Source organism: Loxodonta africana, chromosome 9 (assembly GCF_030014295.1).
Source record: "Loxodonta africana isolate mLoxAfr1 chromosome 9, mLoxAfr1.hap2, whole genome shotgun sequence".
Classification (NCBI taxonomy): Eukaryota; Metazoa; Chordata; class Mammalia; order Proboscidea; family Elephantidae; genus Loxodonta; species Loxodonta africana.
The window spans coordinates 83308269-83335115 of record NC_087350.1 but is presented as its reverse complement, the minus strand read 5'-3'; the positions used below and the strand labels follow the sequence as shown (position 1 = coordinate 83335115).

Sequence of the window (26847 nt, the reverse complement as noted above, 5' to 3'; positions counted from 1 at the left end):
CCTTCCCTCTATGGTGAAATTGTTGACTGAGCCAAGATCTAAAGGATGAATAGGCGGGAGGGAGCCTGGGACACTGGAGCAATGGAGAAAAAGCCAGTGAGGCTGGATACAGTGATGAGGGGGAGTGTGGTATGAGATGAGCTGGAAGTGAAGGCAGGAGCCAGACCACATAATGCCTTGCAAGCTATGCTAAGGATTTAAGTCTTTATATTATAGTAGGAATGAGAGGAGGCTGTTGAAATGTAAGCAGCTACACTAGGCATCCCTGCTATTCAGCCACACTTCCCTCTGTACTTTGCTTTCCATGGGGATGAAAGGGATAGGTCTTCACACAGATCTTACTGTGACCACCCAGGAGAGAGGAACAAAGAAGTGATCTACAACAGGTCCTTCCCCAAAACAAAATGAAGCCCCCTGGACCTTCAGGGCCCAAGGAAGAGCTAGACATAAGGAGGGATGGTGATGGGGAATCTAGGGCTGTGAGACTCTCATCAGAATTCCTATACTGGATGATTATTGGCTGTCACTGTAGAGCCCCTAATGTTTGCTAGGTGCTGCATAGCCAGGACCCTAGCCAGCCTCCACCTCTCAGACTTCCAGCCCCACCAGATGCTCCATTGCATTGGACATAATGACATATTACACCGGGTTGATGAAGGTGCAGCACTCCTGTGCATAGGGCTTGGGGACAGGTACAGGTTTGCAAGAAGCAGCTCTCAGCTTCTGTGTCATTTCTGGTGATCTGGCTCTCAGAGCCCATGATGCATGTCTGGGCACATGTGGACACAGAAATTCACAGTCTCTACAGCTTCTCCTCTGTGAAGAGAGAAACTGGGAGTGGAGATCCTGGGGCAGCACAGGAATGCTAAAGGACCAGAAGGTGGTAACTGTGGTTCCAGCCCCCACAGGTTTTTGAGATTGGCTGGAAAGAGGAAAAGGCCTAAAAGTGCCAGGGTTTTCTGCTGTGCCCCTTAGCCCAACCTCTCCTGACCACAGTCCAACCAAACAGGAAACCAGGCTTGGGTCCCTGCCAGGGCCCAGGCTGGGGCAGGAAGCTGAGGAAATGAGTGAGAAAGACCCTCCCCAGCATAGAAGGCGGTTCAGAAATCCCTGGGAAGGCAAAATAAACTCAGCCGCTGCTAAACTCTCCCAGGGGAGGAGAAGACTAGAGCTGCCTCCTCTCCTAGAATGGGTCAAGGGTGGTGCTAGCAGGTTTCACAGAGAGTAGAAGGCTTAGGAGCCTCATGAGGGGAGACGCTGCTGTCTCAGTGCTAGGAGAACAGATGCCAAGTAGCTCCTCCCCTCAGATGAGCACAGGGCCCCGATGAAGCAGGGTGTGTAGTGTGGTCTGAAGACACCCTAAGGCCATCTTGGGTTGATAAGGAAGGAAACCATGATGCAGGCAGGATAAGGGCAGAGGTGCAATAAATGGACCTGAAGGAGAAAGGTGATATCTTGTAGAGGATGAAGACAGAGAATTACAGGGGTTCTTGGCTATCCAAATGTGAAAGAAACTCCTGTTTTTTTAAAAAAAAAGTATTGAGGCAATGGTCATCAGTGGCTATTAAAAAAAAAAACAGAGGTGAGAGGGGAATCTTTATAATGGAATGATCAGGCTGTCTGCACACTAATCAATCTGAACATCTCGAAAAGTAAGACAACCATATGTCATGTGCCCCCTGATGTGATGCTATAGGAAGTACACAACATACCTCAGAAGTGTTCTTCACAAAAAACTGAATCTGATCAAACCTTGAGATCTGACTACTAGTTTTCAGAAACACAGTGGACAGAAGAATAAGATAAAAAATACCACACAGAGATGCAATCAACAAAATCCAGAATGTGAGAAACTCCACGGGATAGAAGACTGAGTTTCTTTAACAAATTGCAAGAAAAGAAAAAATGGTAGGTGAGACAATAGATTAAAAGACACATATCAATCAAATGCAGCGTGTGGACCTGATTCAAATAAGCCAACTAAATTTTTTATGATGTTAAGGAATTATTATTATTATTATTTTTGGTGTGATAATGGCATTGTAGTTAGGTTAAAAATAATCTTTTAGAGAAACATACTGCAATGTGATAGATAAAATAATTATTCCAAATAATCCAGTGGGTAGGGTGAGACGAGATTAGCCCTGTCTTGAACTGTTGAAGCTGAGTAATGAGTACTTGGGGGTTCATTTTATCTTTCTCTCTACCATTGTACAGTGAAATCTGTGAGAGCTGGAATTCAGTGGGATTGCCTTGTTTTTCTGGGACTTGCAAGTTTTCTGCCTCTGACAGGGTGCAGCCTTGCCACTTTTCTATCGCTTGTGTTAGTGGAAAACATTTGAGTTTTCCTTCTCTGACAGGTTTCCGCCTTACAAAGATTCCGGCTTTCACAGAGCTTACTGTATATGTTTGAGATTTTCCATGATAAAACATTTAAAAATAATATGTAGATGGTCAGCAGACTGGAAACTGCCTCCTTTTTGAGCCCACTGACCTGTGAAAATAGTAGCAAAATGGACCTTTTCAAATGTTTCTTGAGTCCTGGGACTTTGGCTTTGGGAGCAGAAACAGCAGCAGGACATTCTCCACCAGGCAGGTCTCATTCTGTCACGAGCCAGACACCGTTACAGCCATGGCAGGGAAGGGCAGTAGCAGGGCCTCAGCTGCCCTCTGCAGCCTCCTCTAGCCTAGGCCTACTTAATGGGAACCCCTCTGGGGACCACTGGCCTCACCATGGGCCTGCCAAGGAGACCAAGGACTCTTCTCATTTGGTGATGAGAAAAATAGACTGCCTCCCCACCCTCTCCTGCAAAAGTTCCCTTGGGAACCACTGGCACAGAAATGAAATCGCCAACCCCTTCATTACCATCAACCCTTAGACCAGAAATAAGGTAGTAATTTGCAGCTCATTTTCGTGTACAAGATCTTATTTATTTTACATATAGCCTGAAAGAGCTTAAGAGCCTGGCTAAAGGTCACAACAAAAGTGGTGGATGTACCCAGCAGACTTCTTCCCACCACGGTGCACAGCTCCTGCCCTGAGGCCCATGCCCCTCACTAGCTCACCCTGATCCCCCCAACCCCTCAAGGTCATCCAAACCAATTCCTCTCACAGGAGCTTCCTGAGACTGCCTCTGCTGTATCTCAGCCCCTGGCATATGAGGATCTGAAACATGAGGTTCCATCAGAAAGTTGACAGGGAGGCTGAAGGATGGTCAAACCTTGGCTCCTGACTGGTTCCGTTTTGTGCCAGTGTTTGCTACTTTAAATTTCACCCCCAAGTTGTTTTCCTGCTCTGAGCTCACATAATTCTCCTTCTTCTTCCCTAAGCCACTAGCTACCAACTCCCCTCATCGTGATCTCCATTTGGCCTTTCTCTGGGCCCGTGATCCCCTCTGAGCCAGAACTAGAAGCAACAGCAACTGAGAGAGCAGAGAGGACTTTCTGGAAGCTGAAATCCTTAGGGAATAGCTTTGGGGTTTACAGGGGACAACGGAGGTCCCTCTCACCAGCTGCTGAAATCTGTATGCCAATGTGGCTGATGCTTTTCCATCAGAGGCAGGCCTGCTCCTGGAAAGAATGGCCTTTAGCATTTGGTTTTTGTGGTAAGATGAACATGAAACCCATGCCTGGCACACTAAGAGCAGGACATCCAGGCTGGCACTCTTCCATTCCTCTAAGAGCTCTGAATACTTTTTCCATCTCTAGGAGGTTGTGTGCAAGTCACACAATGTTAGGGGACTCAGGTAGGGGTTCTTCATCAGCAGAGCTGTTTTTTGCTAATTAAATATTAAAGATCATCACTCTACTAATAGCTTCTCCAGCTTCACAACAAAGCTGGCAACACAGTCTTTAGCTCTGCTACCGTATCTTCCTACGTCCCTCACCCCCTGAAAACTTACCTAATGCTGCAAAGGAAGGGGATAAAGAAAGGCCAGTTTGTAAGTGCCTCAGACCACCAACAAAGATAGGAGATCCTGCCCCACTGGGGAGTAAGAGGCAAGTCACTCCTTTTCAGAGACTTCAAGGTCCTTCTCATCCTGTGGTCTCAGCTCAAACCATCACTTTCTCAGAGGAGCCTTCCCTGACAGCCCCAGTCTAAGATGGGATGCTTTATTACTCTCTTTTATGCCTTGTTCAAGAATGCCTTCTTCTTGTCTTTTTTATCACTTACCACAGTTTGTAACTATAATTTTGTTTATACATTTATTTGTTTAGTATCTGTCTCTCCCACTGGATTGCCAGCTTATAAAGGCAGGGACCAAGTTTGTTTTTAATTTATTCATCATTTTTATTTTCTAGGTTTTATACCTAGTATTGTGTCTTGATAGAGCAGATCCTTAGAAGAAATTTTTTGAATAATGAATGAGTGCTCCAATCCACATATTCCCCTAAATTTCCCACCATTTCCCAACTTGTACCTTTTATTGCACTCACTAACTCCCACCTACTCATCCCACTTTGGGTCTCTGTTGTTCTCCTTGGAATCTCCTCTCCACTCTTACTCATCCTTAAAGGGATCAGCAGTATTCTTCCGTAGTTCTGTATCATGAGAGAAAGTCTCTTCTTTGCCAGACTGTAAGCTCTGAGGCAGAAGCTGTCTGCCAGCTCAAGGGGAATCAGAGTGACAAGAATCACAATATAATGCATCACAGTGGACACCCCAAATCAGAATGTCACATGTGTTAAAAGGTTATAGAGGTTTTAGAGGTTAGTTGAGAGCTCATTAGACCAGTCAGGGAAGGCTTCCTGGAGATGAGGAGATATATATTGGCCTTTGAAGAATGGAGGAGCCCTCATGGCACAGTGGTTAAGCCCTCAGCTGCTAACCAAAAGGTCAGTGGTTCAAACCCACCAGTTGCTCCACGGTTGAAATATGTGAGCCTGTTCCCATAAAGACCACAGCCTTGGAAATCCTATGGGGCAGTTCAAAAGCTAGTGGAGCAGTTTAAACTTAATGCAGAAGAACTTAATTAGGCCCCAAGTTGTAAAGGAAATATCATGGGTCTGGGATCCAGGATGCCTCGGCTCTAGTCTGGGCCCCACCAAACTCTAGCTGGGTAATGGCCAAGCCTACTTACATTGCTGAGACTCTGCTTACATATCTGTAAAATGGGCAGAAATGATTTTCCCAGTCTACTTCATAAAGTGGTTCAGGTGCCTTGGAAACATCTTTTTATCTACCTTAAAAAAAAAATTAAGACTGGGATAAGGCAACTCCACTCATAAACTTCACACAAAGACAATGTATTAGGGTCATAGGACAGGTAAAATGAAGAGCTTCCATCTTAGAAAGAAAAGGATGCATAAAGAAGTTGCCATTTTTTGAAAGGCCTTGAGAGATAAAAAATATTGGCAGACATATGATCAGGAAACTAGTAAAGTGCTACTCATGCTAAGTTCTACAGTGAATTTTTTGGGATATGTTTATATTACACATACACAATACAGCCATATTTTCTGCTAGAATGTTGTTCTTAGCTACTACTTTGGAAAGAAGGTAGCATTCTGCAAACAGTAGCATGCCTCCCAGGTGCCCTGGTCTCTGGCCCAGTTTAAGAACAGGAAACAGGAGGCAATAGAGGTAGAAGGTAGGAGCATGTTCACACTTCCATTACAGGCCCTGTTTCTCCCTGTGAGGCCACAGGGAGCATAAGTCTAACCTCCTTTCCTTCCCTATAATTTGAAAACTTTAAAATGCTTTCCCCGAGACTTCTTTTTCACAGGCTGAACAGCCTCAGTTCTTCCAACTGTTCTCACATGACATGGCTTCAACTCCTTTCATCATTCCACTAACTCTCCCTCTTGAACTATGATATATAAGCACAGAATACGTCATCACATATTCAGAAAAGGACTTCATATAGCACTGACAAGTGCAGTGTACAGCAGAGCAGATTATCATTTCCCAGGACTTGAACTCCATACTTCTATTAATGCAGACCAACAAACATTAGCTATATTATGTAGTGGACTTATATTAAGCTTTCTGTCCACTCAATCACTAGCACTTTTTGAAGGTTTACCTTGGCCTTTCCAATCACACACCCTCACTTAGATTCCTATTTAAATTCCACCTTGCTGAATTCAGCCAACTATCTCTCTGAGAATAAAAGTCATGTCACATGTGATGTAGTTTTTAATATGTATAAAACTACCACTTCACTAGCTCCAGTGGACCCTTACCTGTATTGGCAACTAGCCTAGCCCAGGATGTGATTCTAAGTTTTTGCCTTGATTTTACACTGTTAAGGCAAAGGCTACCCTATTTCAGAGGCGTTCTGAGTTCAATATAAGAACAGGTACATCTATTAGTAGAGGGTCATCAAAAAAGAGGAAGACCCTCAATGAGATGGATTGACACAGTGGCTGCAACAATGAGATCAACATAGCAACGATTGTGAGGATGGTGCAGGACCGGGCAGTGTTTCGTTTTGTTGTACATACAGGGTCACTATGAGTTGGAACCACCTGGATGGTACCTAGCAACAACATCATCATCTATTAAATATGATCATAAAACATTGACTGACAATAATAGAAGTACATTATCAATATTATGGGTAGCGGCAGCCCCACAGTAATCCGTGCTGGTCAGATCACATGAAGAAGTCTGTGTCCTGTTCCAGGGGTGAGCCATTCAAAAGGCAAATTCACTAAGGCAGCCAGGTTGACTGGGAATTTGGAAACCAGTCTCTAGGGAAATGGTAGAAGGAAAAAATTGGGTCTTGGTTAGCCTGAAAAAAAGAGTGCTAAGGCTCCATTACCTGTGGTAGGGCCTTTCCTCTGTAGTAACTGCTGGTTTAAGGGTCTGTCTCCTCTTGTAGCCCACTCCTTCCTCTTGCTACTTTAGCCAAGGGCTTATCTTTTTAGGTTAAACATGGCCAACCACTTATGTGATATTCAGCTCTCTTCCTGTATCTGCTTCTTTCCCCCTTCTATCTGCTCAGCAGAGTCAAGGTTCCTCCGTATTACCTGGCCTACCATTTTCCAAAGGACTATTTACCTATCAATTTGATACTTCAAAAACCAGGTTGACAATATGAAGAACGTAATCAATATCACTGAATTTTCCATGTAGAAATTGTTGAATTGGTGAATGTTTTGGTGCATATATTTTCAGCATACACACAGGGTTGAAAAAAAAAAAAAAAAAAAAGCTGTTGAGGTAGGAAAGATCAGCGTGATCTATTCATTTCTTAAGGAGCCATATGATAAGACTTCAGCCCCTCAGTGAAACAGATTACTGAGCTGGCTAACATCCCCAAGTTTCCCTTTCCTGAATTCTCTGCCCAGGAGAACTATGATGATTCAGGACTGTCAGGATAGCAAGCAGAGTGCTAGAACTGCTGTTCCCCTGCTAAAGACCATGGCAGATAGGGAAAATCAATCATGTCACTTTCTCACTGAACCAGGGCTCTTCCTCAGAATCCATCTTAACACAAATACTCCAGACAGAATTTTTTTAAAGGGATGAACCCTACTTATTATCATTGTTTTATGTAGCCCATGGAGTAGGGGGTATTAAATGATTATGCAGGAGTGTCTCTTGAGCTTCTGTGGCCAGAGGGGACATTTTTTTTATAGAGAAAGTGGAAACTCTGGTGGCATAGTGGTTAAATGCTATGGCTGCTAACCAAAGGGTCGGCAGTTTGAATCTGCCAGGCGCTCCCTGGAAACTCTGCGGAGCAGTTCTACTCTGTCCTATAGGGTCACTACGAGTCGGAATCAACTTGACGGCAGTGGGTTTGGTTTTTTTTGTTTGGGTAGAGAAAGTACAAAGGGACCCTAGTGGCGCAGTGATTAAGTGCTCGACTATTAATTGGAAGATTCGTGGTTTGAACCCACCAGCCACTCCGCAGGAGAAAGATGTGGCAGTCTGCTTCCGTAAAGATTTACAGCCTTGGAAACCCTATGGGACTGTTCTGCTCTGTCCTATAGGGTTGCTGAGTTGGAATCATCTCGACGGTAACGGGTTTGGGGTTTTTTTTTGGAGAAAGTACTGAGGTATCCCCTAATCAGGAAATTATTTTATCGTTTTTCAGCTTAAGTCTCAACAGAGAGGGGATTCTTCCTGGCAAAAGATTTGGACTACAACCTTAATCTTCTTTCCTGAATGGCAGAACACAGAAAGGGCGCAGTGCAGCCCATAGGTCAAAAACAGAAAGAGAACTGAGGTATGGAGTAGCCATGCCAGGATTAAACATTAAGCACTAAATGGGTAAATTGTATAGTATGTGAATTATATCCCAAAAAAAAAAAAAAGCAAAGCACTTGGTAAACCAGCATCTGGTAGAGGGACTTGAAGGGTGGCAAAACTTCTCAGCAATGTAATGAGAAAAACTAGACGCTTAGTATTTGCTTGTGCACCTGACCAAAATTTACTGACAACTTCCCGCTGATGGCAACAAGTTCAGGCCCTGAAACAAAGAAGCAACATCCCATTAGAGGCTAGTGTGGGGCAAAATGATGTAAGTCATAAGAGGCTCAAAAGAAGTGGAAGAATATAAATCTAGATAGGGTCAGAATAGAGACTAATTTCAACCCTAAGTTTCCCAAAGAATATCCCTTGAAACTCATTGGTTCTGTAAGAAGTTCACAGATGTAACATAAAAAAGGATTTTACAGTTAAATAAAATTGAGAAACATTGAATTAAACAAAGTTGAAGAGCTTCCTTTACTGCAGGGCTTCTCGGAGTCTTTAAAATACCAGTGGACATTGTGACAAGATAGAGTATGTAGTGTTCTACAAAGGAATTTGTCTATGGAGCCTTTTTTTCCCCCCTGTAAAGCATCACAAGCAACCAATATTCCTAAGAATGTTCTATAGGAAATGCTAGTCTTAAGCCATACTTGACTAAGGGCTTTGCCAAATCCTTCATAAGGATGTTGTTGTTAGGTGCCGTCAAGGTGGTTCCAACTCATAGTGACCCTATGTACAACAGAACAGAACACTGCCTGGTCCTGCACCGTTCTCACAATCACTGCTATGTTTGAGCTTATTGTTGCAGTCACTGTGTCAATCCATCTCATCAAGGGTCTTCCTCTTTTTTCACTGATCCTCTACTTTAGCAAGCATGATGTCCTTCTCCAGGGATTGGTCCCTCCTGATAACATGCCCAAAGCATGTGAGAGGAAGTCTCACCATCCTTGCTTCCAAGGAGTATTTCCGCTGTACTTCTTCCAAAACAGATCTGTTTGTTCTTTTGGCAGTCCGCGGTATATTCAATATTCTCCTCCAACACCACAAATCAAATGCATCAATTCTTCTTCAGTCTTCCTTATACATTGTCCAACTTTTATATGCATATGAGGTGATTAAAAATACCATGGTTTGGGTCAGGCGCACCTTAATCCTCAAGGTGACATCTTTGCTTTTCAACACTTTAAAGAGGTCTTTTGCAGCAGATTTGCCCAATGCAATACGTTGTTTGATTTCTTGACTGCTGCTTCCATGGCGTTGATTGTGGATCCAAGTAAAATGAAATCCTTGACAACTTTATTATTTTTTCTGTTAATCATGATGTTGCTTATTTGTCCAGTTGTGAGCATTTTTGTTTTCTTTATGTTGCATAATCCATACTGGAGCCTGTAGTCTTTGATCTTTCAGCAAGCAAGGCTGTATTATCTGCATATCACAGGTTGTTAATGAGTCTTCCACCAATCCTGATGCCACATTCTTCTTCATATAGAACAGTTTCTTGGATAATTTGCTCAGCATACATATTGAATAAGTATGGAGAAAGGATACAACCCTGACGCACACCTTTCCTGATTTTAAACCATGCAGTATCCCCTTGTTCTACTTGAATGACTGTCTCTTGGTCTATGTACGGGTTTCGCTTGAGCACAATTAAGTGTTCTGGGATTCCCATTCTTCTCAATGTTATCCATTTTTATCCATAACTTGTTATCCATAATTTGATCCACATAGTCAAATGCCTTTGCATAGTCAATAAAACACAAGTAAACATCCTTCTGGTTATTCTCTGCTTTCAGCCAAGATCCATCTGACATCAGCAATGATATCCTTCATTCCATGTCCTCTTTTGAACCCCATTTGAATTTCTGGCAGTTCCCTGTCAATGTACGGCTGCAACCATTTTTTAATTATCTTCAGCAACATTTTACTTGCATGTGATATTAATGATATTGTTAGATAATTTCTGCATTCCATTGGATCACCTTTCTTTGGAATAAGCACATATATGGCTCTCTTCTAGTTGGTTGGCCAGTTAGCTATCTTCCAAATTTCTTGGCATAGACAAGTGAATACCTCCAGCGCTGCATCCATTTGTTCAAACATCTCAATTGGTACTCCATCAATTACTGGAGCCTTGTCTTTCACCAATGCCTTCAGTGTAGCTTGAACTTCTTCCTTCAGTACCATTGGTTTTTGATCATATGCTACCTCCTGAAATGGTTGAACGTTGATCAATTCTTTTTTGTACAGTGACTCTGTGTGTTCCTTCCATCTACTTTTGATGCTTCCTGTGTTGTTCAATATTTTGCCCATAGAACCCTTCAGTATTGCAACTCAAGGCTTGAATTTTTTCTTCAGTTCTTTCAGCTTGAGAAATGCTGAGTGAGTTCTTCCCGTTTGGTTTTCTAGCTCCAGGTCTTTGCACATTTCATTGTAATATTTTACTTTGTCTTCTTGATCCACCCTTTGAAATCTTCTGTTCAGCTCTTTTACTGGTTGAAGAGGTTTCTTTACTGCAGGACTTCTCAAAGTCTTTAAAATACTAATGGACATTTTGACAGGATAGAAAATATGTAGTGTTTTCCAAAGAAATTTATCTATAGAGCCTTTTTTTTCCCGTAAAGTATCACGAAAGACAAATATTCCTAAGAATATACTATAGGAAATGCTAGTCTAAGCGATACTTGGCTAAGGGTTTTATCAGTTCCAGTTTTATATGGATAAAATTGGAAATTAATATGGGAATGCCATTATAAATCATTTATAGCTTATACATAGTAATTATGTATAAGTTAACTACATAATAAAATGTATATGGTTCTCCTTCCACAGTTTGAGTTTAGTTAATTCAATAAATCTTAAAGTTCCCCTTCAGGTATTGTTCTAGATAGATAGACGGGGTGAACTCTGGCTATGACAGCCGAGAGTCTAGTGACAAAAACAGACAAAACCAGGCCAAGAGCTACAGTAGCTGGGCTGGTTTCTGCTTGGATATGGCCTCTTACCATACTTTTCAGGGCTAGGATGGTCATTTGGAGAGTCCCCTTCATGGTCATTAGTCTGCACTTGTGCATACACTCATTCATCATCATCATCACAGAAACTTAAAACTGACCCTCAAGAATCACAACCATCTGATTCTCAATTTGACATTTCCTAATATATATATATATTTTTAATAACAACAAAAAATGTAAGTACATATTTGCTTGAACTGGCTTCCTGCAAACATAAAGCCTGGGGAAAAAGCTCTGGCAGGCCCCAGTGTCTACCTCTCCCCCTAGACCGGACCCTCTTGGCCTCCTTCCTAGATGACTTCCCCACTCTAGAGCCCCCCCTTGCAGCCCAGGGTTCACTTGGCTGCCCTATAGTGAGGCTGTTGGATCGTGTGCCAATTTCCAAACTCCAGACAGTTAGAGCCAGAGCTGGTCCCAGCTCTGCCTCCTTCCTTCCTTCCTTTCTCCTCCCCAGATGGCCAGATTGCCATCAATCTCCATAGGAAACAATGACTTGAGAGCCTGCCGAGCCACACCTCTTGCTTTCTTCAAACAGGCACCTCTGAGAATATGCAGATAGCCTGATCCTTCCCTCCCCACCCCCTCTGGGGCTCCCTGCACCAGTTCTCCCAGGGTCTGCTGGAAGGCATGCAGCAGCTACACCCAAGAAGCAAGTTTCCCATGCCTCCTTTCCAGACACAGGCTGCCCTTTTGAGGAGGGAAGAGGGTCCCTGAGGCTAACCAGGGTGCAGTGAAGAAGACTCTTTCCATTTCTGTCCTTTCTGGGCTGTGGACAGTTGAGGGTGGCAAGCAGCTGGGAGCTGGGAATGACTCAGCCTGAACCCCAGCTACCAAAGAAGCACCCACCTTCAGAGGCTACACATGGGGCCCCTAAGAAGCCTCTGAGCAATATCACTCCAGAAGCCTCCCTTGGAACATCTTGTCTGAAAGGTAACAGCCTGGGCACTGCTTCTACCCCAAGTATAGCTTTTCAGGCTGTTCTCAGAGAAGGGATTTATTTGTCTTTTTTCATTCTGACTCTTCCAGGTGATGCAGTAACACACACATCTCTTCTTAAATGAAATCAGCAAAAGGACCCAGCCCAGTCAGTCAGTCAGAAATAAAACCATAGGTTTAACCAGAATGATGGTAAAAGACCAAGCCAGAAACTGCAACATAAAACACTCTCTCAGACAACAAAGGATTTTATTTTTCCTCCATCAAAGTGCTGCTGAAAAAAACAAAAAACATGATGGCTCTTTGCTGCCACCAGTTCTCTTGCATTTATCAAAACAGGTTTCAGGGGGAAGGTGTGAGGAGGTGAGCACATTTCTTGGGAGTCCTTTTGAGATGGGGCCAGTACCACTCTGCCCTTTTGTTTGCCAGTACTCCTGGGCCCCTCAATCACCCCAAGAATCTACCTTCCAGCAACAGAATAAAGGAAAACAGCAGCCTTCTCCTACATAAACTGTCCCTGAGGGCAAGAGGTACACAGGCCCCCAAATTTCCTGAGGCGGTATTGATGGTCCCACCCTCCATCCAGGTATCCATGCTAGAAACCAAGGAGTCATCCTTGACTCCCTACCTTTCCACCGCACCTCCCAACAGGTGTCACACCCTGCCTATTTCACTTTGTTAGTGTCTGTGTATCTATCCCCTCCTTGCTGTTTGCTTCAGCTTTAATGGAGATCTTCATCATCTCTTGTCTGGATTATTGCACTCCCTTCCGTATCGGTTTCCCAACCTCCAATCTCACTTTGCCCAACCCCTCCTCCACACTAGAGTGATATTCCTAAACTCAAATTTGATTATGTTATTCTCCTAATTACAACCCTTCATTCATTCCAGTGGGGCCCTGGTGGTGCAGTGGTTAAGTGTTGGCTGTTAACCAAAAGGTCAGCAGTTTGAATCTACCAGCCACTTCCTGGAAACCCTGTGGAGCAGTTCTACTCTGTCCTATAGGATCACTATGAGTGAAAATTGACTTGACAGCAATGAGTTATTCATTCCAAATGCATCCTTTTGCTTCTTCTTCCATACTCTCTGCCTGAACTCCTGCCCTCACCCCACCTTCTTGGTCTTCTAATTTATTCCTCTTTCAAGAGCAAGTTCAGTCATGTCTCCTCTGTGAAGCCTCCCTGGCTACTTGATAAGAATCCTTCCTATTTTCCTTTGACACCACTGGACCTGGTTCTTACTTCTCTTATAGTGCTCCTTACCCTGTAGTGCCTCAGTCTCCTCTGGACTGTGTGAATCCCTGGAATAAGATTCTGTGGTACTGAGCCCAGCACAGAATCCAGTTGAGAGTAGTTTTTTTTTACTAAATGTCTGTTGAATGGGGAGATGAGTAATGAGGGGCTGGAGGCCTGAGCAAACCTGATCCTCAGTTTGCAATATAGGGAGGAAAAGAATGATGTGTCTCTCCCTAGAAGCATGAAAAATACTGTTGGGTGATGAGCCACATAGATCCATTAGGAGAATCCATCCTTAAACCGAAAAGTCATCTGACTACAAGGAGGCAACATAAGGTGTCCAGATCTTTTTGGTCAATTTTCCATGGTGGTTACTTGCTATCTTCACGGTGTTCTCTCTGCCACATTCAGAAGCTGCTGCGGCCCATTTACTGAATTAATTTCCTGACCATGTCCATTCCTAAGTGTCAGGAAAAGAGTCTGAAACTCCTTTCCAAGCTCAGAAACCTTGGCAATTCCTCTTTTCTAAGAACCTTGGCAATTCCTCACCTTCTGCCAAGGGAGGTGTCACTCTTTCTTGAGAACACCCTTCATCAATCTCCACTACTTCCTGACATGTATCTTTAAAAACCTTTCTGTAGCCATTTGAGTCCATCCTTCTCCTGTTCACCCACTGAAGAGATCTCACTTGTCTCTGAATCCTTAAAGTACCTGGAACTAAATAGATACACAGCAGATGCTCATGAACTAACCAAATGAGCTAACAGATAACCTAGGTTTCAGTGAGCCTAGCATTTCTCTGCAGTGTGCAGAGACCCTATCTGGTGCCATATGCCATTCTTTAAGTTTCTTTGGTCTCTGAGAGCACAGGAGGCAGGGTTTTGCCTGACACAATTAAGCGCTTAAAAGCCCCATTGTTTTTCTTATAACAAAACTCTTCCTCTCCAATTGCATCCAAAAGAGAAGACACAGACTATGCAGCTGCACCAACCAGCTCAGTAGACAGGCAATAGGGTCAGATAAGCTATTCCCTGTTGCTCACACAAACAGTAGCCCAAGCTCAACCAAACTGCTCAATCGACAGCCTTGGACAGCTGTGAGCTTCCCAAGATCATGAGGTGTTTGGGTCAGACAGATCTGACACACAAAGTGTGCCTATCCTTGGCAGTTGCTTTGGGAGAATCTGTGCTCAGAAATACTCAGGATTGTCTGGGAGATAGACACAGCAGGAGTGGGGCCCAGGGAATCAGTCTCTAAGAGAAGATCTCATTCCTTTCAAAAGAAGACAGGAAGAGACCCTGGGGAGCTCTCAGGGATAGGCCCAAGCCTGGTTCAGCTGCTGAGATGCAGCTAGGTCAATTAAGTTATTGGTGTGATGGGGAAAGGAGGGAGGCAACTCCCTTCAGGCAAACTCCCACCCTAGAAGGGAGGATCCTTGCAGCTGTTGCAGCAGCAACAACAACAACAATAAGGCAGGGATCTCTTCCTCTTCCTCCCACTAGCTGAGAACTAATGCTTAAATTAGCACCTTGGAAACACCCAGATCTGCTGACTGAGCCTTCTCTCCCAACTCCTACCACTCCTCTGGGCCTCCTTTTTAAGCTTGAGTTTACCTTTCAAGTAAACAATAAAAAAATAAAGATGCTTTCCCCCTAGAGCTCATCTTTCCAAGTAAGAAATGGCCTGTGTATTCTTCCCACCACTATGGGTGGAGGGACAGCTATTTGATGATGGAGTCCTGTGACAGGCCTCTATCCATACAGCTTGGTCCAGAAAGGGGCAATGATACTGACATCAGCATTGTCCTGTTTCCCTTATGGCTTAAGGAGGCAGCCCCTACCCTGCCCTCAGGGGGACTCACACTGAGGGAGTAAGAGAAATAAACTCCCCCTGAACTGTGAGCCACATCTGCATTGCTAACCACTGTCCCCAACACCTAGTACAGTATGTGGAACAGATCAGATGCTTAGTAAATATTTGGTGAAAAATTTGCTGAATCAATGGTGTCAGGGCCCCATGGTATCCTTTGGAGGGGAAACAAGGAAGCTATCATTTATACTTTAAAGAAAATTCATCTTCATTTCATAAACAGAAAAATTGAGAACAGGAAAAAGGAGAGACTTCCTAGAGGTATCAATAAATAATGGCAAAAAATGAAATTGGTTACAGCTAAGCCTGAAACTGCCCCCTCCCCCAGTTTATGCTTGACCCAAATATCCCTATACAGCCACTTCACCCCTCTCTGCTGCCTTTTACCTCTGTGGCATGACATTTTGATTCCTTATGCTCCAAAATGAAGGATGTGAGGAATAGGGTACAGCAAGCTTAGGCTCCTGGTAAAACTTATACCATATTCTGCTGGTCTCAACAATACACAGGACATTTAAGGAGTTCTGGAATGCCTCTAGACTTCAGCCTACAGACACGGTTCACTAGGCAGAGATCTGAAGGGCAATGTCTATGGCCCCCAAATGGGGAATGACTGTATTGCCATTTCCATTAAGACTCTCACTCAACCTCAACAAAGTATCCTCTTGCAGAGAAGGGCTCCTTTGGCTTTCAAGAAAAGAGTCTGATCTGAAGGTAGCAGCCACAGTTTTTCTGGTAAATGCTTCCTTGTCCACAAGCACTTCTACTCCAGGGTCACACAAACCAGAAAGCACAGACCTAAGGAGTCCTCTGGGCCACTACCCAGCCATACTACCATTTAGAACTTCAGGCAATAACAGACATTGTCTCACAACTGAGAGAGCCCTGTGAACCCATTCTTCCCCCCTTTCTCTGGACAGCTGTTGCCTCAGGAACCCCAGATGGGAGACAAGAACCAACTCATTGTTCCCCTCCTGACTCACTTGGTCCTCCCCCTTCATCTACCCTCCCTTTTGGTAATTGATTAGATGCTCAGAACTGGAAGAACACTCTAGTTTCAGAAGTCAGGTGAGACGAAAGAAGTCCAGAAAGAAAAGTTCTCTTAGCCCAGTCCAAGGTCCTTCTGCAAGTTCATGGGTACCAACTTCCCTCCAGGATTCTTGGGCCCCCAAATAATCCAATGATGGTAGTAGCTTAGGAAAGAAATTCTGCAGCATCTCTCTCCCCAATTTAATATTGTACACTTCAGTAAAGCTACTCTGTTTTAGCTTCTAGAACTAAGTAATCACAGAAGAGAGGGAAAAGCTACTTATCTCCTGCTTAGTGGCCGTTGATTCTCTCCATCCCCCAAAAGGTAAATAGAGTGGGTCATGGGTCCTTGCCAAGGCCCATCCTGGCTGCTGGAATGGGCAGGTTACTTACCCAGGAAGCCACAAAGCACATCTCTCAGCCCAGCGCCTCCAGACCCAAGGGTAGAACCTGTTCCTCACCTCTTCACCTAACAGAGGGATAAGGCTTAGGGAGCCCCGAGCTTCAGGACTTGGAGAGCTCTGCTCACTCCAGCAGAGCCCAGAGAATAGGGCATCCACGCCTTCAGGTTCCAGGCCTGCCCCAGGCTTCTTCCAGCTTCTCCTGGGAATCCACGGGGAAAGGAGATGGAAAAGCGAACGGAGCAGGAATGCTCCCTCCTTCCTCCCCCTCTCTATACCAGCTGGCTAGGCCTCAGTTCTCCCGCGCTGGCGCCATGCGGACCAGCTAGTAAGGTAGCCCCCTGGGCGGTGGCCAGCGGGAATGGTCTCCCCCGAGGCCTGGCCTAGGTGCGCCCGCATCGCCCTCCCCCTCCATCCTCTCCGCGCCGGCAGCGATGACATCATTCCTCCCTGACGCCGGGACAGCGGACAGGCGGCAGAATCAGCGCCCAGCAAAGAGTCCAAGCACGTAGGCCTTGGAGGCTGGGGGGCTCTTTGGAACCGGTGGGCACAGGCAGTTCCAGCGCGACCCCGCCCCCTCACCGTGAGTGCCGAAGCGCTCTCATCTGCGCCCTTGTTTCTCCATCTGGCCGCCGCACACTCTCCTCGTCCGCTCCGGGACCCCCAGCCCAAGCTGCCTGAGCTCTCCTTTGGAGAGAAATGGAATTCCGTCTAACGGGTCCCTGACCACGGCTCCGCGTTCCCATCCACATCCGGCGAACTGGCAGGCAGGCCATTCATCTCCTACACGGTCCCCTACTCGTCCCCTACACGTCCCCTTCCCAGTCCCTCTTAGCTTGACGGGGCCTCCGGCCCCCTCCCCTGCCCCGAGCATCACAGACCTCTAGGGCTGAACGCCTACCCAGCACCACCCCCCCATCACAGCCCCCTGGGCCTGCTGCTGGCGGTGTCCCATCAGTTCCTTGCCATCCCCCGCTACGGGCCTCCACCAGGGGGTGCACCATTGTGCCCCCGCCCCGTTTCATCCACAGCGCTCCCCGAGGCTGCCTCTGCCTGACTCCGGTGACGGTGCCTTTCCGCTTTACAGGCCCCTTAGCTCTCACCCCGCGAATTCTCCCAACGTGTTCTTGGCCTGCAACTGCCCCTACCCCGGCGATGCGTTTTCACAGCTCTCTTTACCCCACCCGATGGCGCCCCCTCCGCACGGCACCCATGGCCTGATTCTCTCCTCTCCCTCCGCGGCGCCCCCTCCCGGCCCTGGTCTACCCGCCGCCCGCCCCCTCACCAGCGGCTGCATCTCCGAGTGCGCGGTGGGCACCTGGAACCGGTCGATCTCCTCCATCATGGTGCCGGCGGGCGAGCAGACCGGAGGCCGGGCGCGGCCTGGGACGCCGACAGGGCCGCGCGGGGCGGCAGCCCCAGGAGCCCGGCGGGTGGTGCAGACTAGGCCGCCCGCGATGAGTCCGGCGGGCAAGCAGCCCGGCGGATGGGGGGGAAGGAGAAGGGGTGAAAGGTTCGCGGGCGGGCTGAGGCCGGCGTGGCTCGGTAGGCTTGGCTAGCGCTACAGTAGCTGTGGCCAGGCCGAGCCGCAGGTCTTGCCTCGCCTCCTCCTCCGCCGCCGCCTCCTGTCAGCAGCTCAGCCACTGCGGTGACTCGGCAACTCCACTTCCGGGTCCGGGACACCGCCCGGGTCTTGCATTATTCATGCGGAACCGGCGTCTGGGCCCGCCCCCAGCCCCGCCCATATGCGGGCGTTCCGAATGCTCATTGCAGTTCGACGAATTACTTCTGAGGGGGCGGGGCTTGGTGGAGCGGGCGGATCCCCGTGCACCCAGCCCCGCCTCCTCCCCGGGCCGGGAGGGGTGCCAAAGGCGCCTGCGCCTTGATTGCCAGTCGGTTGCTGGGTAACCGCGTCGGGGAGGAGCAGACTCTTCCCCACAAGGGCGCGGGGACCGACGACGACGGCTGTCCCCAAAGAACCCCTGCGACTGGGGATTAAAGTGAGAGTCCAGATTTCCTGTGTGTGGTCGAGGAGACGAACAAACTTCCTGACCTCAGGCGAGGGAGCGTTTTGTACGCTCTCCAGGGATTGAGGTACTTCCTGCTTCTACGAAGATGCCCCCTAAACAGCTTCGTAGGCAGGTAATGCACACCCCACCAGCCCTCTCCCGATGACCTCTGACCTTCACCCCTTCACTCCCGTGACCACGGATTATACCTCTCCAGCTGCTCCTTGATCTTCCTTTCCCTGTTGATCCCTAACGTTCTCTCCCCCTGTGACCCTGGCCTGTGCTCCCACTGATGACTGACTCTGCCCTGCTTTGTCCTACTGACTCCGGCCTCCTCGCCCACACAGCTCCTGAACCACTATTTCTTACCTCTCTCTCACTTGGCCTTCTCTCACCACTGCATTCCCTTTCTCCATTCACTCCTGACCCATCCTGACCATCCCGCCCTCTTAACACCCCCTCCCACTTCCACCTGTACATTCCTCATTGCCTTCTCATTCTTGTCCCAGAGGAATCATCTGACCAGCCCTTTGCCATGTGGTCTGCACTGGGCTGGATGGGGATACAGGCCTTGCCCTTCGGAAACCCACAGAAAGAGTGCAAGAGAACTATAAAGAAGACAAAAATTATGTGCCAGAGTTTGGCTTAGGTTTTCTGTGCTGGGAGACTTGTGACGAGAGAGCTCAGTTGAAGAGGAAAAGGAGAGAGACCTCTTTCCCATCTCTGGCCTCCTACCTCACATACTGCACACCCCCAAACACTGGCCTCTATTTCTGGAGCCCCTGTGTCCATTCCTGTGACTCATTCAGCCATGTGAACATTGTGTCCTTGTTGCCACCTGGCCAGATGTCATCCCTTCTCACAGGAAGCCCAAGAGTCAGCCCCTTTATCCACATAGCCCAGAGTTCTGCTTTCCTCCTTAACGTTACCCAGAAGCCCCAGCTTCTCCAGGAGCCCTCTGTGGGAAACTATTCAGTCCGTCAGGAATCACCTTTTCCAAACCCTTTATGCATTATCACCCTGGGACTAATGTGCAGTTTCTGGCTCTATGAAGAAGGACTTTTATTTATTTGTGCTCAATTTACCTCACTCAGGCCTAGGTATTTTGAGATTTAGAGAGTGAATCTGTGTCCGTTCTATTTGGACTTTACATATTTTGGTCTGGCCCCCTCCATATTAGCCTTTTGCTCCTCTGCTTCTTTCACCAGGACTCCTGCAGCAGGTGGGCCCTTCTTTCTTAGATTTTTCTTGTCGTAGGGAAGCTGTTATTCCCGTATAGCTATGCCGTAGTTTTATGTTGAGTTGTGTTTTGAAGCACATGTGCTGTACTTAGGCCTACTGACTCTTAATTTACATGCAATTTAAAAAAAATTAACGCCATTGAGGTCTGGTTTACACACAATAGAATGGTCTGTTTTAGTTGTACATGTAGACAAGTTTTGACAAATTTATACACTTATGTAGCCACTGCCACACTCAAGATATAGGACACTTACGTTACCTGGGAAAGTTATCTGGTGCTTCATCAGTCAGCTTCCTTGCTCCCCCACCCCACCAGCTCCAGGTAACCACTGATCTACTTTCTGCTGCAACAGGTCAATCTTTTCTAGCACTTGCAGTTTGAACAATTTTTCCCAGCCCATTAGGGGAGACATGAGAGAAATAATTAGGAGAGACATTAGAGACTGGTTGTTCTGAGAGCAGAGAGAAGTGACAACTGAGAGGAAGCAGAGAAACCTGGGACAGCTGGCCCTGCATTGTTTCCTTGAGGGAAGTGTTGTTTTAGTACAGTGTCAATATTGGTGTGTAGAGTGGAGAAAAAACTGGGTTGTTTCCTGCGTTGTATTCATTATACTCTTGTTTCAGTGAAGCCCAATTTGGGTCAGTGCTAAGTTGGGTGGGGATAACCTAGAGATGTTTGAGAAGTTGTCCGTCCTCTGTGAGCTCAGTCCAAAGAGGGAGACAGAATACAGGCACACAAAGATAAAGGAAAATGGGATCCCTGGGGTTGAGAGGGAAAGAGACATGTAGGTTGGAGCAGCAGAAAGCCTTCAGGGAGGAAACAGGTAGGACTTAGATGCCTACAATGGAGAAGAGGGTCAAGGTTGGGTTTGTTAGGGGACAGAGAGGAGTTTAAACTTCAGCGGTTCATGCCAATCCACTGATCAGACCTTTCAGTGGCTCCCTGTTGCTCTCAAAATAGAGTACCAAAAGTCCAACTTCTTCGATGAAGTCTACAAGGCCCTGCATGGTCTCGCCTTTGTTACCCACCCTACTTCAGATCTCTCAATTGCTCGTGAAAGTTCACAACCACAGCACACTAAATTGCCCTCACTTCCTAGAAAGTGACATCCACAGTCTACTCTGGGCCTTTAAAACTGCTGTTTCCTCTGCCTGCTTGGTATACTCTTTTCCACTGGCTACCACCTGCTCTCCCCCACGTATCTGTCAGTTTGTCGTACTGTGGGGGCTTGTGTGTTGCTGTGATGCTGGAAGCTATGCCCCCGGTATTCAGATACCAGCAGGGTCACCCATGGAGGACAGGTTTCACTGAGCTTCCAGACTAAGACAGACTAGGAAGAAGGACCCGGCAGCCTACTTCTGAAAAGCATTAGCCAGTGAAAACCTTATGAATAGCAGTGGAACATTGTCAGATATAGTGCTGGAAGATGAGCCCTCCAGGTTGTAAGGCACTCAGAAGATGACTGGGGAAAAGCTGCCTTCTCAAAGTAGAGTCGACCTTAACGACGTGGATGGAGTAAAGCTTTCAGGACCTTCATTTGCTGATGTGGCATGACTCAAAATGAGAAGAAACTGCTGCAAACATCCCTTAATAATTGGAACCTGGGATGTACAAAGTATGAATCTAGGAAAATTGGAAATCGTTAAAAATGAAATGGAACACATAAACATCGATATCCTAGGCATTAAAAAAAAAAAATTCTAGGCATCAGTGAGCTGAAATGGACTGGTACTGGCCATTTTGAATAGGACAATCATATAGTCTACTATGCTGGGAATGACAGCTCAAAGAGGAATGGTGTTGCATTCATCGTCAAAAAGAATGTTTCAAGATCTATCCTGAAGTAAAATGCTGTCAGTGATAGGATAATATCCATATGCCTACAAGGAAGACCAGTTAATACAACTATTATTCAAATTTACACACCAACCACTAGGGCCAAAGATGAAGAAATAGAAGATTTTTATCAGCTGCTGCAGTCTGAAATTGATCGAACATGCAATCAAGATGCATTGATAATTACTGGCGATTGCAATGTGAAAGTTGGAAACAAAGAAGAAGGATCAGTAGTTGGAAAATATGGCCTTGGTGACGGAAACAATGCCGGAGATCGAATGATAGAATTTTGCAAGACCAACGACTTCTTCATTGCAAATACCTTCTTTCACCAACATAAACGGTGACTATACACATGGACCTTGCCAGATGGAACACACAGAAATCAACTTGACTACATCTGTGGAAAGAGACGATGGAAAAGCTCAATATCATCAGTCAGAACAAGGCCAGGGGCCGACTGTGGAACAGACCATCAATTGCTCATATGCAAGTTCAAGCTGAAACTGAAGAAAATCAGAGCAAGTCCACGAGAGCCAAAATATGACCTTGAGTGTATCTCACCTGAATTTAGAGACCATCTGAAGAATAGATTTGACGCATTGAACACTAGTGACTGCAGACCAGATGAGTTGTGGAATGACATCAAGGACATCATCCATGAAGAAAGCAAGAGGTCACTGAAAAGACAGGAAAGAAAGAAAAGACCAAGGTGGATGTCAGAGGAGACTCTGAAACTTGCTCTTGAGCATCGAGCAGCTAAAGCAAAAGGAAGAATTGATGAAGTAAAAGAACTGAACAGAAGATTTCAAAGGGCCTCTCGAGAAGAGAAAGTAAACTATTATAATGACATGTACAAAGAGCTGAAGATGGAAAACCAAAAGGGAAGAACATGCTCGGCGTTTCTCAAGCTGAAAGAACTGAAGAAAAAATTCAAGCCTCGAGCTGCAATAGTGAAGGATTCCATGGGGAAAATATTAAACGACACAGGAAGCATCAAAAGAATATGGAAGGAATACACAGAGTCATTATGCCAAAAAGAATTAGCTGATATTCAACCATTTCAAGAGGTGGCATATGATCAGGAACCGATGGTACTGGGGAAGAAGTCCAAGCTGCTCTGAAGGCATTGGTGAAAAACAAGGCTCCAGGAATTGATGGAATATCAATTGAGATGTTTCAACAAACAGATGCAAAGCTGGAGGTGCTCACTCGTCTATGCCGAGAAATATGGAAGACAGCTTCCTGGCCAACTGACTGAAAGAGATCCATATTTATGCCTATTCCCAAGAAAGGTGATCCAGCCGAATGTGGAAATTATAGAACGATATCATTAATATCACACGCAAGCAAAATTTGTCTGAAGATCATTCAAAAATGGCTGCAGCAGTACATCAACAGGGAACTTTCAGAAATTCAGGCTGGTTTCAGAAGAGGACGTGGAACCAGGGATATCATTGCTGATGTCAGATGGATCCTGGCTGAAAGCAGAGAATACCAGAAGGATGTTTACCTGTGTTTTATTGACTATGCAAAGTCATTCGACTGTGTGGATCATAACAAACTATGGATAACGCTGTGAAGAATGGAAATTCCAGAACACTTTATTGTGCTCATGAGGAAACTTTACATAGATCAAGAGGCAGTTGTTCGGACAGAACAAGGGGATACTGATTGGTTTAAAGTCAGGAAAGGTGTGTGTCAGGGTTGTATTCTTTCACCATACCTATTTAATCTGTATGCTGAACAAATAATACGAGAAGCTGGACTATATGAAGAAGAACGGGGCATCAGGATTGGAGGAAGACTCATTAACAACCTGCATTATGCAGATGACACAACTTTGCTTGCTGAAAGTGAAGAGGACCTGAAGCACTTACTAATGAAGATCAAAGACCACAGCCTTCAGTATGGATTACGCCTCAACATAAAACAAAAATCCTCACAACTGGACCAATGAGCAACGTCATGATAAATGGAGAAAAGATTGAAGTTGTCAAGGATTTCATTTTACTTGGATCCACAATCAACAGCCGTGGAAGCAGCAGTCAAGAAATCAAGAGACACATTGCACTGGGCAAATCTGCTGCAAAGGACCTCTTCAAAGTGTTGAAGAGCAAAGATGTCACCCTGGAGACTAAGGTGTGCCTGACCCAAGCCATGGTATTTTCAATCGCATCATATGTGTGTGAAAGCTGGACAATGAATAAGGAAGACCAAAGAAGAGTTGACGCCTTTGAATTGTGGCGAAGAATATTGAATATACCATGGACTGCCAAAAGAACGAACAAATCTGTCTTGGAAGAAGTGCGGCCAGAATGCTCCTTAGAGGCAAGGATGGCGAGACTGCATCTTACATACTTTGGACATGTCAGGAGGGATCAGTCCGGACATCATGCTTGGCAGAGTACAGGGTCAGCGGAAAAGAGGAAGACCCTCAACGAGGTGGATTGACACAGTGGCTGCAACAATGAGCTCAAGCATAACGATTGTAAGGATGGCGCAGGACCGGGCAGTGTTTCGTTCTGTTGTGCATAGGGTCGCTTTGAGTCGGAACCGACTCGACGGCACCTAACAACAACAACAACCACGTGCTCTGCCCCTATCCCTATCTCTCCTTCATCCCTGTTGATACTTCGAGTCTCAGCTTGGCCTCATATTCTCCAGCAAGGGATAAAGTGCTCTTTCTGGAGGCAAGACAGGGTGATACCCCACTAGAGTATAAATTCTGTGATGGCAAGGATCATGTCTGTCTCATTCATTGTTGAGTCTCCTTTACCTATCAATGCCTGAAATATATTAAATTCTAAGAAAATGAATTGAATATGAATCTTGAATGCACTTAGCTGTCCTTTGGAAATTTTGATCTGGGTGTGTTTGAAGGATAGGAAGGGAAGAGCCTGGGATAGGCAGACTAGTGACCAGAAAATGTCACTGTATAAACATGTTCTCTGAACTCATGTTTATATCTGCTTTGATAGTAGGGCTAGGAATGGTTGAACCACAGTGCACCTCAGCCTTAAGAGCTGGGTATTGGAAAATAAGATGTCAAAAGTACTGATGATGCAAATATTCATTCTCATTAAATAGATACTTATTGAGCACTTGCTACATACCAGGTACTGTTCAAGGTATTGGTGATACAGCAACAGCACTAACAAAAATCCCTGTTTTTATGGACCGTATCTTTCAGTTGGAGGTAAATTGCCAACAAGCAAATAAAATAGAGAGTATCAGATGGCGATAGATACCAAGGAGAAAAATAAAGCAGGGAAGGGAACTAGGAAGTGGAGGGAGACAGAAGATTGTGATTTAAATAGAGTAGTCACAGAGGTGACATTTGAGCAAAGGCCTGAAGGAAATGAAGGAAATAACTATGTGATATCTGAGGGGAAAAAGATTCCAGACAGAGGACATACTAAGTGTGAAGTCTCTGAGGTGGGAGCCTGCTACACATGTTCTAGATCAGTAAGGAAGGGAGGGGGAACGTGACAGTAGATAAGGCCAGAGTGGTGCATCCTCCTACTCCATAACCAGGAAAACCTCCTACCCCATAACCAGAAAAACCACACCTGTTGCCGTCAAGTCAATTCCGATTCACAGCAACCCCAAAGGACAGAATAGAACTGCTCCATAGGGTTTCCAAGGTGTGGCTGGTAAATTCAAACTGCCAGCCTTTTGGCTAGCAGCGTGAGCTCTTAACCACTGCCTCACCAGGGTACTCCATCCAAAAAAAACAAAACTTGTTGTGGTCGAGTCAATTCTGACCCATAGCGACCCTAAAGAACAGAGTAGAACTGCCCCATAGGGCTTTCAAGGAGTGCCTGGTGGATTCAAACTGCTGTCCTTTTGATTAACAGCTGTACCTCTTAACCGCTACACCACGAGGGTTTCCAGTAGGGTTAATCAAATCCAACCAACCAACTGCCATCGAGTCGTATAGCGACCCTATAGGGCAGAGTAGAACTGCCCCATAGGATTTCCTAGGCTGTAAATCTTTACAGAAGCAGACTGCCACACCTTTCTCCCTCAGAGGAGATGGTGGGTTTGAACCACCAACCTTTCAGTTATCAGCGAGTGTATAACCACTGCACTATCAGGGTTCCTGGTTAATCAAATAACCCACGGCAAATTAAATTGATCATGATGGAGTTCCATTAATCAAAATTTGTCGTTAAAATGCATAAATGTCAGGCACCATAGACCATGACCAGCTTAAAACATCACTGGTAATGCCCCAATAACAAAATGTCCTTCCCCAAAATTGTGAGAATTCCAACTGGCTGTTTGTGTACATGTGCAGGAGAGCTTTGCACCGTTGCCAAACATTGCCCGGCAGCCAGACTTTTTAGAAGAAACTTGAATTAGAGTCTTCTGTGAACTCCAGTTAAAGGCTAATTTTAGTTTATGACTAACAAATTTTAGTACCCCTTTATAACTCAGTTGGTTACCATAAAAAAAAAAAAAAAATCAAAGCCTGAAATTTTGCATCATTCTCCTGTAAGGGCCAAATAAAAGACTTACATTTTTGGATCATTTTATGATCTCTCAAGAGGCCCCTCTAGGACACTACTTCAAGAAATATTGATCTAGATGAGGGGTGACTAGAGGTCGAGTGGATATGACTGGGTCCAAGACCAGAAAAGAGTGTTGATGACTCGGAAATTTTGATTGAGTCTGGTGATTGTGCCCAAAATCCACAGAAGGAAGGACAGGAACAGGTGAGCAGAAGTTAAGTTCTTGTGTTTCTGTATGCCCAGAGTAAGAGGGTCATCCTTATACCTTATCTTTCTCTAGCCCTAGATAGGGTCCTTTACCCCTTTACCTCCTAAATACATCTTGAACCAAACCATTTTTCTTCACATTCACTGCTACCTCCCTAACTCAGTCATCTCTCAACCAGAGTGCTATGATTGCCTTGTAAGTGGTCTTGCTCTCATCCACTCATGCCCCTTCCACTCCATTCTCTGTACTGCACTGAAAAGAAAGATCTTTTCCAACTATCGATCTTATTATATCATCCCACACTCAGAGCCCTTCGGTGACTTCCCATTGTTCTTAGGTCAGGG

At 45.7% G+C, this 26847-nt stretch overlaps 2 protein-coding genes across 7 annotated transcripts in view; one reads left to right on the top strand and one right to left on the bottom strand.

The window, feature by feature from the left end:
• Window positions 1-18345, bottom strand: part of FAM219A (family with sequence similarity 219 member A) — a 55432-nt gene extending 37087 nt beyond the window's left edge. For 2 of the 6 annotated variants that reach the window (XM_003407305.4, XM_003407304.4), the window contains exon 1: window positions 17976-18340. In XM_003407305.4, coding sequence (XP_003407353.1) covers window positions 17976-18035 — 60 coding nt within the window. In that variant the 5' untranslated portion in view covers window positions 18036-18340. Of the gene's footprint in view, window positions 1-17975 lie in introns of all 6 variants that reach the window. The other 4 variants (XM_064291796.1, XM_064291797.1, XM_010587863.3 and 1 more) reach the window with 3 other exon arrangements.
• DNAI1 (dynein axonemal intermediate chain 1) overlaps window positions 18034-26847 on the top strand; it is a 69697-nt gene continuing 60883 nt past the window's right edge. Inside the window, exons 1-2 of the mRNA XM_064290852.1 lie at window positions 18034-18235; window positions 19908-19921. Coding sequence (XP_064146922.1) covers window positions 18034-18235; window positions 19908-19921 — 216 coding nt within the window. The remainder of the gene's footprint in view (window positions 18236-19907; window positions 19922-26847) is intronic.